This window comes from Saccoglossus kowalevskii, chromosome 9, assembly GCF_978046115.1.
Source record: "Saccoglossus kowalevskii chromosome 9, keSacKowa6.1, whole genome shotgun sequence".
In the NCBI taxonomy this organism is placed as follows: domain Eukaryota; kingdom Metazoa; phylum Hemichordata; class Enteropneusta; family Harrimaniidae; genus Saccoglossus; species Saccoglossus kowalevskii.
This window is the reverse complement of record NC_140649.1, coordinates 23561744-23584028: the sequence shown is the minus strand read 5'-3', so window position 1 is coordinate 23584028 and position 22285 is coordinate 23561744. Positions and strand designations below refer to the sequence as shown.

General features: G+C 35.6%; 1 protein-coding gene across 1 annotated transcript in view; it reads left to right on the top strand.

Annotated features, from left to right (window-relative positions):
• The first annotated feature begins 14703 nt into the window (after positions 1–14703).
• LOC102802061 (uncharacterized) overlaps positions 14704–22285 on the top strand; it is a 39541-nt gene continuing 31959 nt past the window's right edge. The window contains exons 1-3 of the mRNA XM_085504019.1: positions 14704–14752; positions 17874–18158; positions 21128–21388. Coding sequence (XP_085360145.1) covers positions 14704–14752; positions 17874–18158; positions 21128–21388 — 595 coding nt within the window. The remainder of the gene's footprint in view (positions 14753–17873; positions 18159–21127; positions 21389–22285) is intronic.

The following is a 22285-nucleotide window of genomic DNA, read 5'->3' as shown; positions in this document are numbered from 1 at the left end:
ACTGAATATTTAGCTTCTTGTACAGAAAGCTTTCTACTCGCAAAAGCTACAGGAAAATGATGGTCATCGTGAATTTGCATTAAAACCGCGCCCAGACCGGTATCAGAAGCGTCACTACGTAAAATAAATGGTATGTTGAAATCTGGAAGTTTCAAAATGTGTGGATTACTGAGGGCGCTTTTTAGCGCTTCAAATGCTTTTTGATGTGGTTTTTCCCAATTAACCTTCTTTAGTTGGCCTTTCCTGGTTTGGTCATGTAAGGCTGTGGCAATTGCCGCAAAATTCGGAACAAACTTTCGATAATAACTCGCAACACCAATGAACGAGTGAACCTGCGTGATTGTATGTGGCCGCTCTGTATGAGTAATGCCTTAATTTTCCCAGGCATTGTTTGAAGCGTACCTTGACCCACCCGATGACCTACGAACTCTAATTCCCTGAACCCCATGTAGCATTTACTCGGTTTAGCAGTCAAACCTGCTGCTTGAAGTCTAGCCAAAACGTCTGAAAATGTGCGCAGGTGATTTACCCATGACTCTGTATAGATGAGAATGTCACCCACCAAGTTTACCACCCTTCCTTCCATACCACAGAGGACTATTCGCATTATTCTTGAAAATGTGGAAGGACTATTGACCAATCTAAAGGGCATATATCTATATTGGTACAGGCCCAATGGAGTTAAAAAAAGCAGTTTTTGCTTTTCACTCGGCAGTAAAGGGTATTAGCCAAAACCCTTTGGTTAAATCCAATTTTGTGAAATACCGTCCGCCAGTTAATTGTGCGAATAATTCTTCCGGGTTGGGCATCGGTTCAGTATCAAACACGGTAATTTGGTTCAATTTTCGAAAATCTGTGCAGAACCTGATTGTGCCATCCTTTTTTATTAATACTATGGGGGGAGGCATATGGCGAATCTGAAGATTCTATAACCCCCATATTCTGACATAGTTTTAACTTCTTTAATGATTGATTCTCGAGTGGAAAAAGGAGTTGGGTAAGACTTCAGTCTTACCGGCTGCTCAGATACCAGTTTAATATCATGACTTCCTACCATTGACCTGTTTCAACCTCCCCTCTTTTTCAACTCAATAGTCTACCGACCCCACACAATAATATATGGTCCCTGCCATTGCATTTTTAATTTGTCATTAGATAGGCAAAAGTAAAATTACGTGATCCCCCTCTTCAAACTTTCTATACCTGGCTTTCTTATCAAAGTGATGTTTGTATTTACACTGGGATTTCAACAATTCCTTTCGTGCCATTTCGCATGTGTCCTCTAACCTTTCCCTTAAATCCAGTACATACTGATAAGTGGATTTAATTCCGGGTTTTACAGTTTCCGATGTCCACACCTCCCTCAATATGGCCATAGGGCCTCTCACGGTCCAACCATATAAAAGTTCAAATGGGGAAAATCCAAGACTTTCTTGGGGAGCCTCCCGATATGCAAATAATAATGGGCTGATATACCTATCCCAATAAAACTGCGTTAGTATTTTATCTACAGTTTTACGAGTGCCAAGGTGACCTGCCAAGACGGAATCGTGACCTAATCTCATTATTTGTAAACGAAATTCTGAAGGTACTACCAACTGAGTAAACTCTCGACCTAATTCTATCTTAGGGGACTATATTTCCTATAGATTAACCCATTTTTTGATTATGAAATAGGCTACATTGTTTTACCTGTGGTTTTCTGCTTACCAGACTCAGCCAAGTTACGAACAGATTTTAAATTAGGATCCCCGTCTTGTGCTGCTTTAAGCACCATTACTGTAACTTTGTTCGTATCATCTTTAAATTCGGGAACAGTCATTGGATGGGTCAGTCATTTCTTCGACACAATTTGGGCTCTAGTTTCTACTGTCTGTACTAACTCGATCCTATCTTGAACCGTATTTCCAGTGGGGTTTATGCTACTATCAATACTATCCCCATCTTTAGTGGGGGTGGCTACGTTACCATCCCTATCTCTAGTCGGGGTGATTATACCCTCACCTCTACACTGGGCTAGTTCGCCTTCACCTCTGCTCTGGGTGGTTACCCGCTCACCTCTACGCTGGGCAAGTTCACCTCCACCTCTGCTCTGGGTGGTTACACCCTCACCTCAACGCTGGGCAAGTTCAACTCCACGTCTGCTCTCGGTGGTTACACTCTCACCTCTACACTGGGCGAGTTCACCTCCACCTCTGCTCTGGGTGGTTATACCCTCACCTCTACACTGGGCAAGTTCACCTCCACCTCTGCTCTGGGTGGTTACACCTTCACCTCTATGCTGGGCAAGTTCACCTCCACCTCTGCTCTGGGTGGTTACACTCACCTCTACACTGGGCAAGTTCATCTCCACCTCTGCTCTGGGTGGTATCAGGATCACCAGGCTCTCTGGCCCCGGGAATATTTCTAATTATCAAGTCAAAAACTGGCGCCTTCATGCATACAGCTTTCACTTGGCCTACATAATAGGGCGTTTCAATATCTAATGCTGCTACAGCAGCTTTTCTGTACGACCCATCCATTAATATGCAAGTACGTACCTCACCTGTAAGTTGGCTGGGTTTAACTAAATCAATTTTAATCACAACCCCGCTACAACCCGAGTCTCGAAGGACTCTAACGACCTTGTCGTTAACCACGCCCTCAACGACCGGCATTTCCGGTTCTACACTACTTAGGTGATTAACACTAGACATGCTAATTACCGGGACTATGCGCCCACACTTCAGTTCGGACTTCCAATTTGTTATTTTGTTCATGGATACATGGTTCTTTCGTCAAACAAATACATGTAGCCACTGTCTGTTTTTCCGAAACGGGCAAAGGCTGAGTTTCAGATATTTCTAACATGGAAGCCGTATTAAGTATGGGTTGGCCAGAGGTTTGCCACATCTGTGACACAACCTTTGCTTATTATTCCTACCTACTGTTCTTACCGCCTGTGGGGTACCACCTGACTGAGGAAGATTCTTAGGCACATTCTGTTTGGGAGGGGGGGGGGTTATACGATTTATTTGACACGTACTGTCTAGCTTCTCTATGTTTATCGGCCAATTCGACCACTTCGTGTATGTTTTTAAGAGAGTGTTTACGCAGAAACACTGCTAAATCCGAATTGCAAGTAGTATGGTATTGTTCACGCAAAATTAAATCTAAAAACCCCTCAACTGTATTATCAACCCCTGACAACTCAACCCAACGTTTTAAATAGTTCTTCAAACGCACCACAAACTGCTTGGCAGATTCTAACTTGCCGGGTCTTTCTTGTCTGAATTTCTTTCGAAAGCCCTCCTCAGTCAAATCATAAGCCAATAAAAGAGTTTGTTTAATAATTTGCCACTTCTGGGCATCCTCTTTTGGCAAAGTATTATAAATTGTCAACGCTTTACCAGTGAGTAGGGCACAGAAATGAACTCCCCAACCCCCTTTTGGCCATTGATTTACAGTTGCAAATATTTTAAACCAATTTATAAAGGCATCCATATCTTCCCAATCTTTATACTCTGGTAACCTAGGGTATTTAGTGTTAACAGTGGTTTCAAGCTTGGGTTTCACATTCCCTCCTGGGTTAACCTGCATATTGTGTTATCGCTCCCTTTCCCTCTCCTCCATTGCTAATTTTTCAAGTTCAATTTGATGTTCACATGCCAATTTCTTTTCAGCCTGGGTTGCTTTCATGTCGAGTTCTCTTTGTGCCTTCTCCTCTGCCAACTTTTCTAACCTTTCTTCCCGCTCCATAGCCTGTGTTGCACTTATTCTGTCCCTAACATATTTAACGATCTCAGGTTCATCATGATAACCTAACTCTTTTGCTATTTTCCTCAACTTCCTAACTTCCACCAATTCTAATTCATGGTCTATGTTCGAGCAAAACTGGGAATAATACCTGTGGGACAAAGACCAACACCTCCAAGGCCAGAAATAAACAGGATATTTGGACTAGGAGTCAACTAATTCGTAAAAAATTGAACTAACCTAAACTGCATATTAGGGTTAGGAACCAACAGAGCCGCCGTACCGTTAGTCACTGCTCGTGTAGTGCCAATTCGTGATACTCAATACGAAAAGTGGTCAATCTCAATATTTTAAGTATGTTTTCCAAATATTGTTGATAGACTGCACATTTACCGCTTTTTGATGCCAATCTATCCCACCGCTGCCACCAAATGTCACAAGGCTTGTTTTCAGTTAATAATGGTAGCCAAATGAGGACCAAAAAGACCTTGCCTTGTGTTGTGGGTTCTTTACCCATTATTGGGGTGACCAAGTTTGGAAATGTACACGAATTCGACACACACGCTCGCAATGACAACACGAAGATGCATTAATTTCAACTCAATATTTAATAACACAACTATAAATAAAAGGGAAATAATACAAGGCGGGCATATACGGATCAACTGATATATACACAGGGCTTCAAGCTCCAGTCACAATTGACAAGAGACTGGAGTATGTAGAGCCAAAATTAAGAAAAATATGTAAAATTTAACAAAACTATTTGGCAAAAGTATGAAACCCAACAAAGCATTGAACAAAATAACACTACGACTCTAAATTAATTCTGAAATAATTAGGCATACCATGTCGACAGTACAGTTCATGTGGAAGCGTTGAGATGGACAGAGATGGACACGCCCTATTCCAGCTGGCAACGGAGCATTGAACCGGTTACACTCGACGAACCAAAGGCTTCTTGGCAAGGTGGTTTAGATTATTGTTCCCAGGAAATTTACTCAGCTCGCAAAACCATTGGTGACATCCACTAGAAAACTGCATCCATGGCGATTTCTTAACAAAGGATAAAAGAGCCGTGCCTTCCGACGTACGAATGATGTGCCCACTCAGCAACTGCGTGGCAGGAAAGACGTTGACAATAGATTTTTTCATTCATTAAATACCATGCATGAATTAGCATAACAGACAATTAGCATGTACATCCTTTTCAGTAAGCAATTAGTTGGTTCATTGACATTGATGGCGTTCTTATTACTCCACTTAAAATTAGCAGACGTACGTGCATTTCACCTTGAGTGGGGAATCGACATCCCACATACTCAACACAATTCGTTGCTGGGATTATTCTGCCCAGGTTATATTTTTCATTGCAAATTTGCATGCTTCATGGAATTAATTTTATAATAATTACATTACTATGATCCGAAATTACATATGTATTTTGGAACCTTGTGACAATAATACTGTGCTAATTTTACATGTTAAGAAACAACATTAATAAATAAACACAACTAGGACATGTGTATGGCTTCTGCTGGGACCATCACTGCAGAAACACTGGCAGTGTCTGATGTACAGAGATGGACGTTGCTAGCAATGTCCTTCATATTTGCAGTTGACCATCCCTCAGCACCAGACACTGCAACTGCGACAGTGACGCCAACAAAACAAATGGGTAGACACAACCCAAATTTCTTTAACTTTTATCACCCCCCCCCCCCCGAGCTGATGCTGTGGATACATGACATAGACAAATTCTGATCTTTGCAAGTTATCAATTCCAGACCCCCCTCCAAGAAATAATATATATATATATAATATAATAATAATAAATAATATATATATAATATATATATATATATATATATTGAATACAACAGCATTGTTCAAAGATACTAAGGATTTTAAGCTGCAAGTTCTTTCAGTTCTTTGCGAATTCCTTTGCTACGATGTGTCTTGGCATTCTTTACTTTGAATTCCTCAACTATTTTTCGTGCAGCAGAATGGCCTCTGATATTTACTAATATCTTCACGCACATAATTATGTATTTGAGCGAGGCGTCATCTTGTAAATTGGTTGACAGGTCTGACAAGTATGTTAATGCCACTCTATCAGCAAGGATTGACTGTGTGACAAATTCATGGATAGTTTTATTCTCTGCAATGGATGCAGAATGGAGTCTAATAAAATGTTCCACTCTGTGAATAAACAAATATGTTTTGTCACAGACAGAAAATATTCCACCTTGTAGACAAAGTCTGAATCATGGGAGTGTATGCTGGCCCACGTCTGCGCAACTGTTTGGATAGTGCCATTGGAATGTAGCCACAGGCATAACGCAATACATTCTCTTCAACTTGTGTCATTTGGATAGAGCTGCTCTTGCTGTCACTCAGTTCAACTCGTTCTTGTTGCAGGAGTAGAGCTTCAAAAAACACTCTTGCAATACTCATCATTACAAAAGATGAAACTGTGGCACCTGCCTTTGCCAGTCATGTTGCCATGTGCTGTTTTAATTCTGATGACAGTCTCACTTGATGAAATTTTGCAAATATTGCTTCCCTTCTACTGTGACGTAGATGTTTACTGTCCCCAGCTGTTATTGCAGGCCACAAAATTTGGAGAATGGAAGACGTTTCCTCTTTAATCTGTCCTTTTAACAGTTTTGTGACAGCCAGCTTTGTTTCTTTAACCTCGGATAACATCTTGCTGTTCAGAATGTCTTTCTCACCATTGTTTTCCAATGCATTAGTAAACAGTTGTTCGCAGTTTTTCAAAGCATCTTCAATTGTAAATTTTGACTTTATTTCTACAAAAAAGCGAAAATGGTTGTAATTACTAAGCTGCAAAATCATCTGACCTGTTGAGTACTTCTGGATGTACATGAACACACAACATTCCATCATTACATATTTAAGGCATTCCACATCCAAGCTGCATGTTGCATTATAAATATTATCGGTAATAATAAATCTAAGCAAAAACAATAAATTACATATAAAAAAGTTTAGTTGATGAAGTCATCAGTTATGTCATTGTCCCCATGTGTTTTTTTTATTACTGCTTTCCTAAGCTTGTTCCAGTTGATGGACAGGAATGCTAATATAATAAAAACCAAGTGGATATTCTGTAATCCTGCAGGTATTTATTTTTTAATTAATCCAACTGAAGAATTTATGACCAGTTTGTTAATGTACAACATTCAGATTTACACATGAAGTAGTAGCAATGACATAAACTATTTTGGTTTGTACTAACTTTTGTAAGAGAAACACTTATGTCTAGATTAAAGTGTTGCTGTGAGATTGGACTGTGGATTTTGATCATTTGTGTGAGTTATATAACCAAATCTGACCTTAACTATTATTATGTTCATTCATGTTATTATTTAGATCTATTATTGGCATTGTAGTATAGGAATAATATCTTTCTATTGTCTTATATAACAAGTATTTTTAAACTATTAAAAAAAATCAATGTCTAGACAACCCAAAAACGTTTTGGTTTAGTGAAAAAGAGTTACCTATTGCCTTTGTTAAAGTTTCAAACAACAAAACAATGAGTGATTGAAAACACTTACCCATGGCTTTTATTTCCTGTCTAGTAGTATGCCTACATGTTGCACTTGGTTCTCCAATACGTCCTGGTTCTGAAATTAATTAATTTGAACATTAATAAAATGAGTTCGTTTAAAACAGAAAATTACGACCCCCCTCAATAATTCCATGTATCTTTTTACCTCCGTGCATGAATTTAGACAAAGTTATTGTGTACACTTCACACGAGAGAAACTTGACATACAACGTTAGAAAACACTTCCTTACCTGTAAGTTTATGGACACCGATTAGACGGTTCTTGCATCCTTGTTTTGTTTTGAATTGCTTAAGACACGGATTACAAATTAACATTTTTCTTTTGGTACTGTCTTGCTCGTCGACGGCGATTGCAATATACTGCTCAAGGTACTTGTAGTAACGCCGAACCAATTTTGACGCATTTTTCTTCTAAATCTGTCCCGTCGTCGTCAATGTAGACATTTACGTCGCCTCCTTCGAACACGTTTGCAAACTCGGAAGCCATCTTGTAAACAAAATTACCCAATTAGCATACTATCGCTCAACTCGCGCACTCAGATAACGCGGAATACGAGACATTTTCACGATGTTTACCAAGATGATAAGGATTAACTCGGGATTACAGTTCATCTATATTAAGCGGATTAACCAAGTACCAAGATACGTTAGATGAAAAGAAATACCGCAGTTGCGTGTCTCTCTCTTTCTATGTCTTTGATTTGACACGCATAGTTGTCTGTCATGCTCATTAAAATGTTCAGATGCTTATACGATTGTTGTTTTAGCGGATAACGAGTCCAGAGTAGTTTTTTTAAGTTTGATCATGGGAGTATAAAGTTGTGTACTTTTAAATGTATTGTAATAATGTTCACTACTGGAGATATACAGGTAAAACTTATATTTAGAAAACATATGTTTAGGAAAACTCTCCCAGCAATTATCAAATAGATAACAAATAGATAATAATGTAATTAATTAAAATATAATATCACATGTGTTGGTTAAATTATGTAATGAACTATGGTATCTATAGAAAGAAAAGATTTACAGATTTGGTATCTCGATATGCATAATATTAAACGTTGAGTAAATATCTAACCAACAGTATGAAGATACCATTTTACGAAAATACTGACATTTTGACCGTGGCTGTGAAATTTTGAGCCATGTCTCATATCACAATGACAGTTTAGCTTTATATTTGGGTTAATACAGATGTTCTTCTTAAGGCTAACATGTTAGGCGAGGCAGTGTAAATGACAATGGTTATATAGTCATTGTTTGGTAGTACAGATAATTGTTATACATAACGTATATGTAGACGTCGCCTTTAACTTTCTTTAGTGATCAAGAACATTATTTCTCCTGATAGTTTCCCTAGTTCCCCGGGAATAATCAATTGGTTGTATAAAATGTACATTTACATACGTGATTAACCATGTTTATACGGTAACTATAACCTGTGATTGTAGTAACATTGTTATTTCAGTTCAGGTGCATTTAATTTAGCAGATTTCACACAAGAGAGTAAATTATGTTAAATACAAATCTGCAATAAGAAAGTTTCTTTGTATGAAATTGGATCTATGACGTCATGTTATCAAATTTCGAAGAAATATTAAAATTGTATTGTAATTACATAGCTCATCTCATTACTTCTCCATAGACAAAACTCACTACAGTTTTGTAAAAATCATTATAGATTATTATTATATCATAATTTATATGTTAGATAAAACAATAATCTTGACGTGAACTTCACCTGGGCAAACCGAGCCAACGACCTTATATTGAGCATATGTGTCGTATATGTCAAATTTGATGTTTTATTCAATTAATCTCGAACTCATATAAACTTTCTGCTAAGTCTATAAACAAACAAAAACGCTTTTTCTTATTATAGTTTTAATTATTACGTCATAATTACGTCATATACTCATGAAATATTAATATCATATTACCTTTTTCAATGTAGCTAAACATAAAATAGATAAAATAATGAATGTGCCTATCCAGCTTGTATACCAAGTTTGATCGTTTGATCCCCAGTGTCACGATCTCATCTGAATTTCACGCAAGACTAGTCTAATGTAAACCATGAATGACAAAGATGTTAATGTGACCTTTTCAATAATAATATGAGTAATCATAAGTAAATATATTATTACTACTCATAATAAGAATATGGATACAGATATAAATATGAGTCAATGTAATACTGATGATAATACAGTTATAAGTCATCAGTCATAAAAAAAACTCAGAGGCGTTCAAATTCAGCCAAATTCGTGCTAATGTTGAGTACTGCCACCAACTATTAAATGTGTACACTCGGATTCATAATGATGTATATGATTTAAGTGTCCCAAGATAAAAGTGATTGTAAATATCAGTTAAATCTAATCTATGTACTAGTAGTATGACGAGCAATGTTGCTATCATGTTCATCAATCCGTGATATGTTGAAGTATAAATGGCTTTTGACTGATAATGCTACTAAATTAATTTTCCCATTCACCAAGTATTATAAATCTGAATTTAAGAATCATGTCAATAAATACATCAGCAAATAATAATAGGGTGTATATTCAGTTATTTGTTCAGTGCACCCTTTCACAAGTCAATAATGTTTTCATCACTACACGTGCAACTATTACATCACTGTCTTCTCCTAAAGATAATAATTATGTTAATTCTTGCATTCATTCCAGAGATTTATTGGCGTGTGAGATGTTACCCAAAGGAAACAATTTACAATGTGTCAATTCCCTTTTAGCGACTCGTTATAGACTAGCACACTTAAAATAGCAAATCTTGCTATTCACACTGCGACCACAATAAGTCAATTGACTGTGCTTGCTACTCAGTGATTGGTGTTTGCAACATCCGCATGTTCCATGGTAAACAACTCTGACAAACATCATGCCATGTCAAATATTTAGTATTTTAATTTGTAGAATTCCTGACCAGCACAAAATCCTGCATCACACGTCCCTGATGAAGGTGAAACTCCTCTAACGTCAACACAACCACCAGTACCACCAAATATATGTTCCGATCTTACACCATCAACATCTTGCATTGACACTCATTTAGCACCTCAGTCACCAGATGTAGTCTCTTCATCATTCAACATTGACACCTGCTACTGACACAGCACCAACGTCTTTGATTACAATACACCAAAGGAGGTAACTTCCAGGACTATGAAAGACATGGATTTTAAAAACTTTATTCAGTTGCGGTAACTGTGTCTGGTTGTAGTCCAAGCTTTGTATAGAACAGGTATGAGTTAATACTAAGCCTTGCGATATTTTCATCTTGTTAACTGTATGCAGAGTCATACCCTTTAGCACCTGGTCATTATTAGTGATGATATGCTTGGGTAGTGTGATATTGTCTGTTTAGGAAAATATGCTATTCTCACTCGCATATATAACACACTTAATATCACCTAATAGTGATGCAGGCGATTTTCTTTCACAAGTTGATAGTCCACCAGATTTCAGGGCACAATCGATTTTGGTCGAACACCTCTAAAGCGATCCGTGTACGGATTCGCGTCTTTTGTGTACAGTAGGCAAATTCACTTTATAAGTACAGACAAATAACTCAAATATATAATATCGTTTCAAAATATTTAATACGATATTATGATAATTATAATAAACCTATTCTAGTATAACATTAATTACAACAAACTATGTTACTGAATCGATCCTTTATTTGCATTAAAGGATTCTGATCTCCTTATATATAAATAGAAAATGAAGTACAGCTACTGATGTGTGATACTTAAATGGTAAATGTATTCAGTACCAGATGGCACTGATACATATTTTGTCGAGTTTAAATACTCCCCGTAGAGGGCGCATAATGGTTGAGTGCCACAAATGCGGCAATCCCTGAAGATGTCGGTAGAATACAGATACAAAAAGCGGGGATATATAGCATATCTCATAGGTGACTCTACAATATCAGATAAAAATACAAAATGACATATAGAACATGTATACAGGTACACCGCTGCCGACCCAGTTACATATTCAAATTGTGCACTTGTGTGTTACCAGCGGTATTGTTTAGCTACTCACGCCACACAAGTGAAATATCGTCGTGGTTTTCAACTCTATTTACATAATCGTCCCGATAGTCGCAGTAATCAAGTTTGCCGAACCTGTCGGCAAAGAGTGGTTCATCGTACGTGCTGACAACATCAGAGTGAAATCAGTGAAATTATGGCTGGATTGGCATTAACTGAGGGTTTCTGGTGTTTTATTCTATACAACGTGAATGGCTCTCGACCAATCAGCTTGGCTTATTGGAATATGAGAGATGAGAACATCATTGCACTGCTTTATTGCATTGGACGACCGTTGTGTACAGAATAAAATGTAGTATGTCACTAAGAAAATAATGTTTTGTATGAAATGCAATAACTGTGGCAAACAAATATAAAGTACGGTGTCTTGATTCTATTTATCATTATTTTCATTCAAGTGCATTTGCTGTCAATATCTTTTCACATACTACTGGGTAAGGGTCAATGTGCACTACATCTGTAATCAAACAAAAAATACCACGGATTACCTTCCTAATCGTTCCAGTATACGTCATGCAACATGACACGCACTGCATTCATTGAGAAACACGTTTACCGCATATGTTCAAAAAGTAAAGAAGTTTTATTATCTACAGACACAACATGACCTACTTACTCTACATACCTGTGTCAAAACAGAAAAAAACACTCGTTTAATGTGTAATACTACTTGTGTAATACTACTTGACATAGTTGTGTTACAAATAATAATTTCGCCGTGGTAATTTTACGCGGAGTCATGCCCCGTAGCACCTGGTCATCGTTAGTGATGATATATGCATATGTGTTGTCCGATTTTCAGCCATTACAATACTAGTTCGTGTAAAATAGTCTGTTTAGGAAAATATGTTTTTACTCACATATGTGACACACTAAGAAGACAGATTTAGCTCGGTATTGACAGTCATACGTACAGACAAGTGACTCGTAGATATGACTCGTTTCAATATAATTAATACTACATAAAATAATAAGGTATTTATTCCAGTACGTAGGTAATATGACATCAATTACAACACATTATGTTACGAGATCGATCCTTTATTTATATTAGAGTATTTATTCCTACAGAAATGTAAAATCGAGTACAGCTACCAATGTGAGATACGGTATTGATAAATGTATTTAAGACCAGATGCCGCTGATACATATTATTCAAGTTTAAATACTATACGTAGAGAGCACCTTTGAAAATGTAAACAAACAAAAAGAATATTGTGTTTATAATAAAATATGCAATGCAATGTTTACACATTCTATCATTATTTGATGGTTCATTAATATTCTGTCGTAATGTGAATAGTTCGTCTGCTACGTTATGTGTATGATCAAAAGTGGAGCTCATAATAGCATAAAATGGCGATCATCAATCCAGTTTTCCTTTGAATAGAACATTTAATATTTGACATTGACATTTCGTGCGATGCTCACTGTGTGGCTCAGTTCTATTTTCGGGTAACAAATCTGCCATATTTTTGTAAATATTTAACTCTCGGCCATCATTACGCTCCTAGAAACGCGCAACACAGACACAACACTCGGTGTAAGACCAACCTTAGTACAATAATAATATTTAAGATGATGATTCCATTCCATACGTGTGTTAATTCAATATAGCTCAACCTCGTATACATTTTTTATTAGTTCATATATTACCTAAAAAATGTTGGTCAAATATCTAAAACCGAATTATTGTTTCTCACTTCGAAACAATTTCCAATTAAATCTAAAAACTACTGTGACTGTGACATATAACAACAACTGCTTAAAGGGTTTTCAAAAAGATTGGCTCTGTATTTATTTATTTATTTATTTATTTACTTACTTACTTACTTACTTACTTACTTACTTACTTACTTACTTACTTACTTACTTACTTATTTACTTATTTACTTATTTACTTATTTACTTATTTACTTATTTACTTACTTATTTATTTATTTATTTATTTATTTGGGTTCTTGACATAACCATGTTCATACGTAATGTGGGAACCTTGCTAACTGTAACAGATGTGTTAAACGAAGCTTAATATCGCTTATACAATGTAAATTCAATAGCGATTGCCATTCGAACAAATCAAATAATTAAAAACGGCACCGTAAGCTAAAACATGGGAATAAGAAGTTTTCTCTAATAATGGAACTATTTGTATGTAGTCAACAAATTTTCTTGACAAAATTTTATATATTGAAATACAAATACGAATATCGCCCAGATAAATATATAGTCACGTCATATGTGGCATAATTCCTCTCACATCCACTGTTGTTTGCATTAAGATATTTCTTTTAGATGAAGCAGGGCGACAAAGATGATAGCGCCATCAACGTTACCACGTGAAGTTCTTAAAACAATTTTACTTATATGAAAGGTGAATGTGTTAGGTTTAACGTGACATTGGAAGTTCAAGTTTTTTTTTTACAAACACATCTCGTATTGTGCTTATACCACACACAATTTCGAACTCACGCAACGGAAAAGCTCCAATACTAGTATAAGCGGACGCGCCCCTCAGCACGCCACAGCCGCGGATCCCAAACAGCGCTTTAATGAGCGCGCCCTCACATGGACTAGATGAAGATTGTAAAGCCAAATCTATAACGTCACAGACAGCGACCTACATAAAAACCAGGTATCCAAGGTCAGTATGACCTACTCAGTTAGGGCAGTTAAACCAGCGAGCACAGATGACTCAGTCTTAGTTTGAAAGGCGAAGATGGTCAAAGATCTGAATATTGGATGATAACATAATTTTACTGGATACCGATATAATCGACGGATTACAACAGAATAATACCAACGTAGTTAATGTTTTATTCTGAACTGAGGTAGACCCTTGATATGCTAATAATCTCATTGTATACAGAACACACACTCCATTCAAGTGGCAGTAGCAGATACTGCATAGCACACACTCAAGCGTTTCTCTTTATTGTTAAACACAATGACAGAATACTCAGTGACCCACCAACACAAACTGCTGGACTAGACACAGGATGCTATCCTCGGTACAGGAAATAAGCTAAAACAGAGTTTCATTATACATTAAATGTTTGGCGCTAATCGTGTCTAAAGTAGAATTCAGTTTAAGTGTAATAAATGAGGTAAACTCGTTCTCCTCTTTCATTGTTACTGTATAGTTAGTTACGCTCCAATGTATTGTACTGAATACGCACTGAGATACTACATCTATATTTAGATCAACTACCCAGTATGCATTGCGGTAATTTACTGACACATGACTTCTTGCCGATAAGAACCTGATTGAATAAGTGCATTAGAAATGAAGTTGTTACTATTTCTTGCCCTTGTTATTCAGACTTCACAAACAGGTAGGTTACTGAATACATGTTTTATACTGAATAGTGAATAATATGAAAGGAATAATAGTAATGACGTCCTGTTTTCAGTTTTAAACAGAATTTACTTCCGCGTTAAAAAAAAAAAATGTTTGAGAGAGCAAGCTCACGATCGTTTACCACATGTCTATTATACTGACTAACAAAGCGTTCATTACAACTGTTTGTTGCGGTTAGACTTACACTGTAGAGAAAAATCAAACCTTCTTTACGGTACTCTCCTAATAACACCAATTACTTAGTAGTGATTTGCAAATTGAGGTGTTCTTTTTAAGTGTAGTAGTATAAAAAGTGTAAAATCAGCGTAGCAATAGTTAAAGGAAGAGCCCCTATATTAGGACTTTTATTCGACTGAATCTTTCTTCAAAAACCATTAACTATAATCAACAAGTAATCCGGTTAGTTGTTCTGAAATTACAAACACATATGTACTAGCATAACTCTCATATCTGATATTATGTAAGTAATACAGAGAATAAATCATATTGCCAAACTTTTCCGATAACAAACGAACTCGTCGGTGTCGTTTGCCAGCAGGAACCGTTTGGTCAATTACTGTCTTCGAGTCAACCTAGCTCTGTCATATTGTGAAACGTCTTGTTGTTTTCAAGTGCTACTTCAATTCAGGCAAAATTCGAAATAATAGGATTCATAGATGGAATTCAGAAATGGGACGATTTGTGTTTGGAGCATAACCACGGTATAATACGATCAATACGTGAGAGTCATTGCACCACAAATAAACTAGGAGGGGTATTGTCTTAACGAATGATCAAATTTTGTGATAACAAATTCAAACTCAGGGTTTTACATACATTTCATCACAATAAAAAAAAAATTGAGTAAATGTGTAATTCCAATTTTAAAATAATAGATTTATATAAAATGAATAAATAAATTATAATAACAATAATAGTAGCAATAATATTTTTTACAAACACCTGCATTGCATTTATATACCTTCAAGTTTCTGGTTGTGTTACAAGTCTAACACTTTGAGTTATATTTAATTGACGTCAACCAGGTGGATATACCAGCAATTTTGACAGAGACGATGTATGAAAGTGATAAACATTCAAAGCGCTGTCTGTTGTTACAAAAGCATATTACCAACGTTGTTAACATAACATTCTAGTGTACATAAATATGCTAATGATCTCATTGTGTTTAGGCAATACAAACCATTCATGTCCACTATTGTCCACTATCCGTATTGGATATTGACATAATGAAAGGTTACAAAAGGATATTATCAACGTAGTTAACATTATATTCTGAAATGAAATAAACTTCGATATGCTAATAATCACATTTAGTATAGACAAGACACTCCATTCATTTCCACTACTCATACTGGATATTGACATAATTGAAAGTTGAAAATGACGATATGATAATGAGTGTTGTTTTCAGTTTTCAACAACGGACTTTCGCTTTCGAAAACTAGTTTCTAGTTCAGTTGACTCGTCTGGATGATTTGCTTAGCTACAATCGTCACATAGGAATACATACCATGAAATATTATCACGTTGCCATTGAAAAGTAGGCAGAGCTGATTTCGAGAGACTAAGAGTGGTAGTCTACGTAATAACAATATTAAGTGGTCTGATCTCATTATAAAAAATACATTTAATTCGGTCCGTTATAATTCATTTTGTAAGTGAATTTATAGATATATGGTTAAATGCGCTGTACGGCAATGTATAATTATTGTTACATTAGCCATAACTCTCACCTGATTTACAGACTGGATCAGATGATTTTATTTTTCTCTGAAAATGTACTCTGAAAATATAACGAGACTAATATGACAAGAAAACAACTCATTGTAACGAGATAAATAGCAAGTTATGAGGATAAATTGAAACCGTTCTAATAAAATAAACTTATAAGATACAAATACACTAATTATGATGAAAACGTTGTATACCGCGAAACTAAATCCTTGGAATTTTTTTATTTTAGTGAGTATATATATCTCGCGTTATCGCTTATCTATTCATTTAAATGAATTGAAACCCATTTGTTACTGACGCTCAACTATATATAAGAGACCCTCTTCAATGTCAGAAATACTGAATAAATTTAGTAATGTAATTTGTTTTGAGTCTTTTGTTGGGAATATATGAACATTTGAATATTTGTAGGAATAAATGAATCTGATATTCCAGGGCTACGAATTTGGTATCGATATCATGTGTATCCCACACATGTGTTATCCGTTGCTAAGTTTCTACAGACTGAAAACTGTTACAACGGTAATTTATGAGCGTGCATTCAAGTCCTGGTTCATTTGCATAAAAGAACGCCGTTGATGAACATTGATTACAATTACGCTATTGTGATTGAGAGGAATAGATAGTTTTAGAGGCGTCACTAGTTGTATTGCTAACCTAACCACTTCTTTGACTCAATTCAAACCGTGACCTTTTCCCAACCCGAAGTAAATCTCCACTAGACATGTGTGAAACAAATTGTGGTGAGAAATTTGACATAAACTAAATTGAAAAACACGCATTTTAATTGACATTTGAGACAGCAGGAATATTTGAATTAATATAATTCTTGATAACAATTCAGGAAATATTATGTATAACATTGTTAAAGCCAATGAGTGTCTGTTATGTGTCATTCCAAATAATATCTGAACTATGCAACCCTGCAGGTGTGCTGCAATAAATCAGTTATGGCAGATTCAAATACACTATAGTGATCACACATTTTCCCGTTCCAAATTAATAACACTTAAACGACAACACTCACACATGTCTACCGGCTTATTGTCTAACTTAATTATACGATCTTAAACATTTTCCAATTATGTCAATTATAATAATCAATCTCCCTTCATGCTAATATACTGCACATGTGCAAACGTTTTGTATGTTTTCAAATTTGAACCATACTAACAGTGTCTATGTTTAAACAATTCTCAAACAATTACATTTACAAAACTATACGTTGTTATATATACAGCCAGTTTACCTAGAAGACGGTGATTTTATCAAGCATTTTGATATATTGCTTGTTCAAGGTTTATCACGTATTCTATATTTAATACTTAATGACTGTTTTTTTTTTGTTCTGTCATCAGTTGCCTATAAGGATATCACCTTATTTAATGCTAAAGCATTACCAAGTAAGACTGCGAGTATTGTCATTAGTGGATACTCAGCTGGTAGTGATAGGACAACATCATTTATATTTGGTAGAGTAATAGATACTGGTACAGGGGATGAACTACCAAGTGACGTGTATTATGTAGATCAGAATGGTTATGCAAGAAGGATGATCATCCCAGCAGGCTCTGACCTACCTGGTGTATACTACTGTGATCATTCAGGTTTCAGGTTACAAACCGTTTTAGTGGCATCACAAGGTGAGCATATGTTATTATTATTGTTTGTAAGCAATAATAATAATAAATAATATATTCTATATACTCTTACTTACATATAATCTTGATACTAAATATTTAAAATAAATTAGTATATAATTTAAATGATATTGACGCCAAGCTGTAACAACATCTTCTAATACACGTATAGTAATCTTATAAGTTCCTGATGACAGAAAAGATGTGATCGTTATTTCATGTCGACGTTATTCGTGCTAAGAAATGAATATGTGTGGGGATTTTGATTCGCTTAGCAGATAATTCTTACAATGGCGAAACACCATGCTCGATACAAAGAAACACACATCTGTTTCTTACGAACGCAGGAGTTTTATTTCTGTACCAGCCAGCAAAAGTCATGCCCCGCTTTTAACATAACAATGTCTTACATTCCGCCAAATAAAATCCTAAGATATGGGAAAGTAAACATGTGATCGACCAGTGGTTGGAGCCATTTGTACGGCCACGTGATTACCAGGGGTATGTCTCAAAGCATTGTGGGGTTGCCTCTACGAAACACAGTTTTTATACTGTGTGGTTCTGAAATAAATATTTATAATACCTATTTTAATTTTGCAAGTTATTGTGTCTAATTAATCCTGCAACTTCATGTGAACCAAATGTTTGTACGTGACGTGACTATTGTAATAAATATATTATATATTATATATCTTATATTCTTTCGCCTCTGCTATGGATGGTGTTGTCTGTAGCAATATTGCGTCCGTATTATGTGTATATATAGCATGTATTATATTAGTAACTGACAGGCCAATTATATTTTGAAATCTTCTTTAGATCGGCAATTAGGTGGTCTGTCTTGAAATAAATACGGTGCTATCTGATTTAAGTAGAGTCACATGTGTAATGTAAGTTTGGGCGGTTCTTCTTTTTATAAAGCTTTATAAACCGAACATCCAATTTTGTAATTTAAATACCATGAAGGACAGGTTAATAACGTATGATACAGTTAGAAAACTTGTTGTCTACAATTATCTATGGTTTCGGGTATGTGTACGGCAACCGAGGTGGCTCACGTTATGACTTTAAAAAAAAATTAATATTGATTTTTATTTTTATTTTAATAACCATTTTCATTTTACTTTTTCAAATTCATTTTGGTTTTTAAATCGAATTTCATTTTCAATTCCAAACCCATTTCGTTTTAAAGTAAAATTTCATTTTCTTTGAACGTTTCATTATTTGTACACAATTCAATAGTCTTATTGATCATTAATTCGATTTTTTACAATCCTGAAGTCCAATTATGTCAAAGCTACAGTTCATTGTGTTCTTACAATAGGTCCAAGTTTTGCGTGTCAAAATCTACGACTGGAGCTTTTTTTTCCCCACTGTAGATCTTGTGAAATTTTCACATTACTGAATGTCCGCTGCTTTACACTTTTGACTTATTGTTTCTCATTCTCCGATCTCTCAGATTGTAACAATAAGTTCAATTCTCTAATTTTAGTGATTAATGTTTTTATGTTATGTTTTTTAAATAGTGCTACAACGAATCTTTGGCTTCTGAATCATTTAGATCGATTGTTTTCTTATTCAAGTTAAGCATTAAGTACCTTGGATGAACCAGATATTTTCAATCCAACTCTCCTGTAAATCAGATCTTCCGAAGAGTGTGTATTACAATTAGTGGATCTACATTGTATATGCTGCTAGTAGTGAATATTCGTTTAATCCTGCTTTTTTCATTTATCGTTATTTTGGATGGACCTCTATCAGATTTCATCAAAATAAAGCAGTTTCTCTGTTCCAGAACTGAATCGCAATATTTATTCGAACTTTGTACTAAAGTTTAATATAAGTTTCGAGACAATGCAGTTGCGGAAATTTCAAATTTCACGTGAACCCGACCCTGTTTGCAATGACACGTGAATCAACTAAGTGTTAGTACAAGTTACTACATAGTTAAATCAACAGCAACAAACTAGTAAATCAGTGCTGGGGACAGGGTTTTTTTTTCGTAGTAGCAACACATTGACCGATATATTCCACATGCTATCGTGCGTCAAGGGAAAAGAATAATATTCGGTCTGTTCATGTGTACATTCTGTCAGCCAGCATACAACTAGTCAGTTTTATTCATTTCGCGGGCCATTCAAACTGTTTACGTCAATTTTGTTGTTCTCGGATTTGACTCGCTGGCCCGGGGGTCACAATATTTAGTTCACCAACAAAACCAACAGCTGCCGTTGGGTGACATGCTTATAACGTTTTATTGTACCATATATTTGTATTGTTTATAAATATGTTTATACAGGAATCACCCGACATGTATACACTGATTGCACCGTCATCGGTATGCAATGACAACCGTGATTCACTTTTATCCAATGTACACCCGGCATGAAATTTATCAATAAGGATTTGTTATGAAATGGGTGGCACATGTTTATCAACAGGAGTGACGACTAGCATTACTTCTTAGAGAATTCAACGACAACCTTGTTTATATTATTCATTGGCTACATTATCTGTGACTGAGTCAGTGTGTGATACAAAAATATAGACATCATTACTAACCAATTGTTCTATTGCAATGTATTTACAACATATGTGATACTCCATTTGTATTGGCACATATAATTAGAAAGCCACAATGAACCCCGCACGCAAGTTAGTTTTACGTGTACGCGCAAATGGCATAACTACTCTGTAGAGGCATCATCGCATACATCGATCGATTATATTGGTACACAATGAAATCTGCTGTTGATGTGGCTTCCTTATATAGTTTGAATTTTGGAATTGCGACATTCCTGGATCAAAATTACCACATAGACTAAATCATGATTTACTTCGCTGTACAGGAAAAGATGGGGCTGTAAAATGAGTAGTTAATATTGCACGTACACTGTACATTGATATTAGAATAGTCTTTCAGGAAAGATGCTAACTTATTTATGGATTGTATCTCCCTTTTATTTTTATAGCTGAAATATTCCCAGAGAGTCAAACCAAGACAGTGAGTTGGGGAGATGATGTAACACTGACAATGACCATACAATCAACATCAATAACAGAATCACAATTGAAATGGAAACATAATGGTGTGGATATAGAAGCATGGAATGGACAAAGTAGTATTACTATTACATCAGCTAAACCATCAGATGCTGGAATTTATGAATGTTATACTACTCAACAACAACGACAAGACGGATTAAATGGTTTTATGAGACTAATTGTTAGGCGTAAGTTCACATAGTTTTACATAATTGTTTAAGTCATTTCATTACTCATGGCCCATTTGATCGAAGACTGATAAATATTTGCTATTCTTATTCATACTTTTCATTTAATACATAACTCTACACAACAACGAAACATGATATCATACATGTAAAAATGCATTCATATTTGTTTTGTGATCTGAGTCAATATTGCCAAATGCCAGACGTCTTTTTTGTAAACAATCTGTCATATCCCAATACTACAAGGACAGACATGGTCAACACACGTCTTATGCATGAATGTATTCATGAAATTATTCTCTGACATGACATGGTATTTTTGTTTTGAACTAGCTTTCAAAATTACTAACTAGAGCGGGAAATATAATTTGGGTTATATGAATTCGTGCAACCTGACATGCATGCCCATATGTTATTCATTGTCTGATGTACTAAGTATTGCAGAGGTATATCTTTAGTTTTCTGTTTCATCTACATTAATTCTGCCGTGTCATAACTCTGAAATGCTTGGATAAGTTTTCACGAAAATGGCTAAAAGTGTTTCACAAAAACATACAGTTGAACTTCAAATTTGGTTTTGATCTGTGCGCGTTAAGTATGTTTTGGGATCAAAATATGTAATTTCTGGTCTACAACCAGGGTAAAAATGAAGTTCTTGCCTGTTCTTGCAAAATATCTTTTTACAATCAATCGGAATTTTCACTTCTCATATGACCAAACCTTAATTAATAATTATTATCAATCTGATGGTTCCTATCATGTAGTGTTTAGAGGTCTTTTACAAGTACTTATGAGGATAAATTTATACAAATGCATGCCGACTGTCGTGGAGTCTACCAGCAAAACTTTGTATGCACATGGCATACGAGTGTCTTGATTGTATGCCAAGTGCTGTAA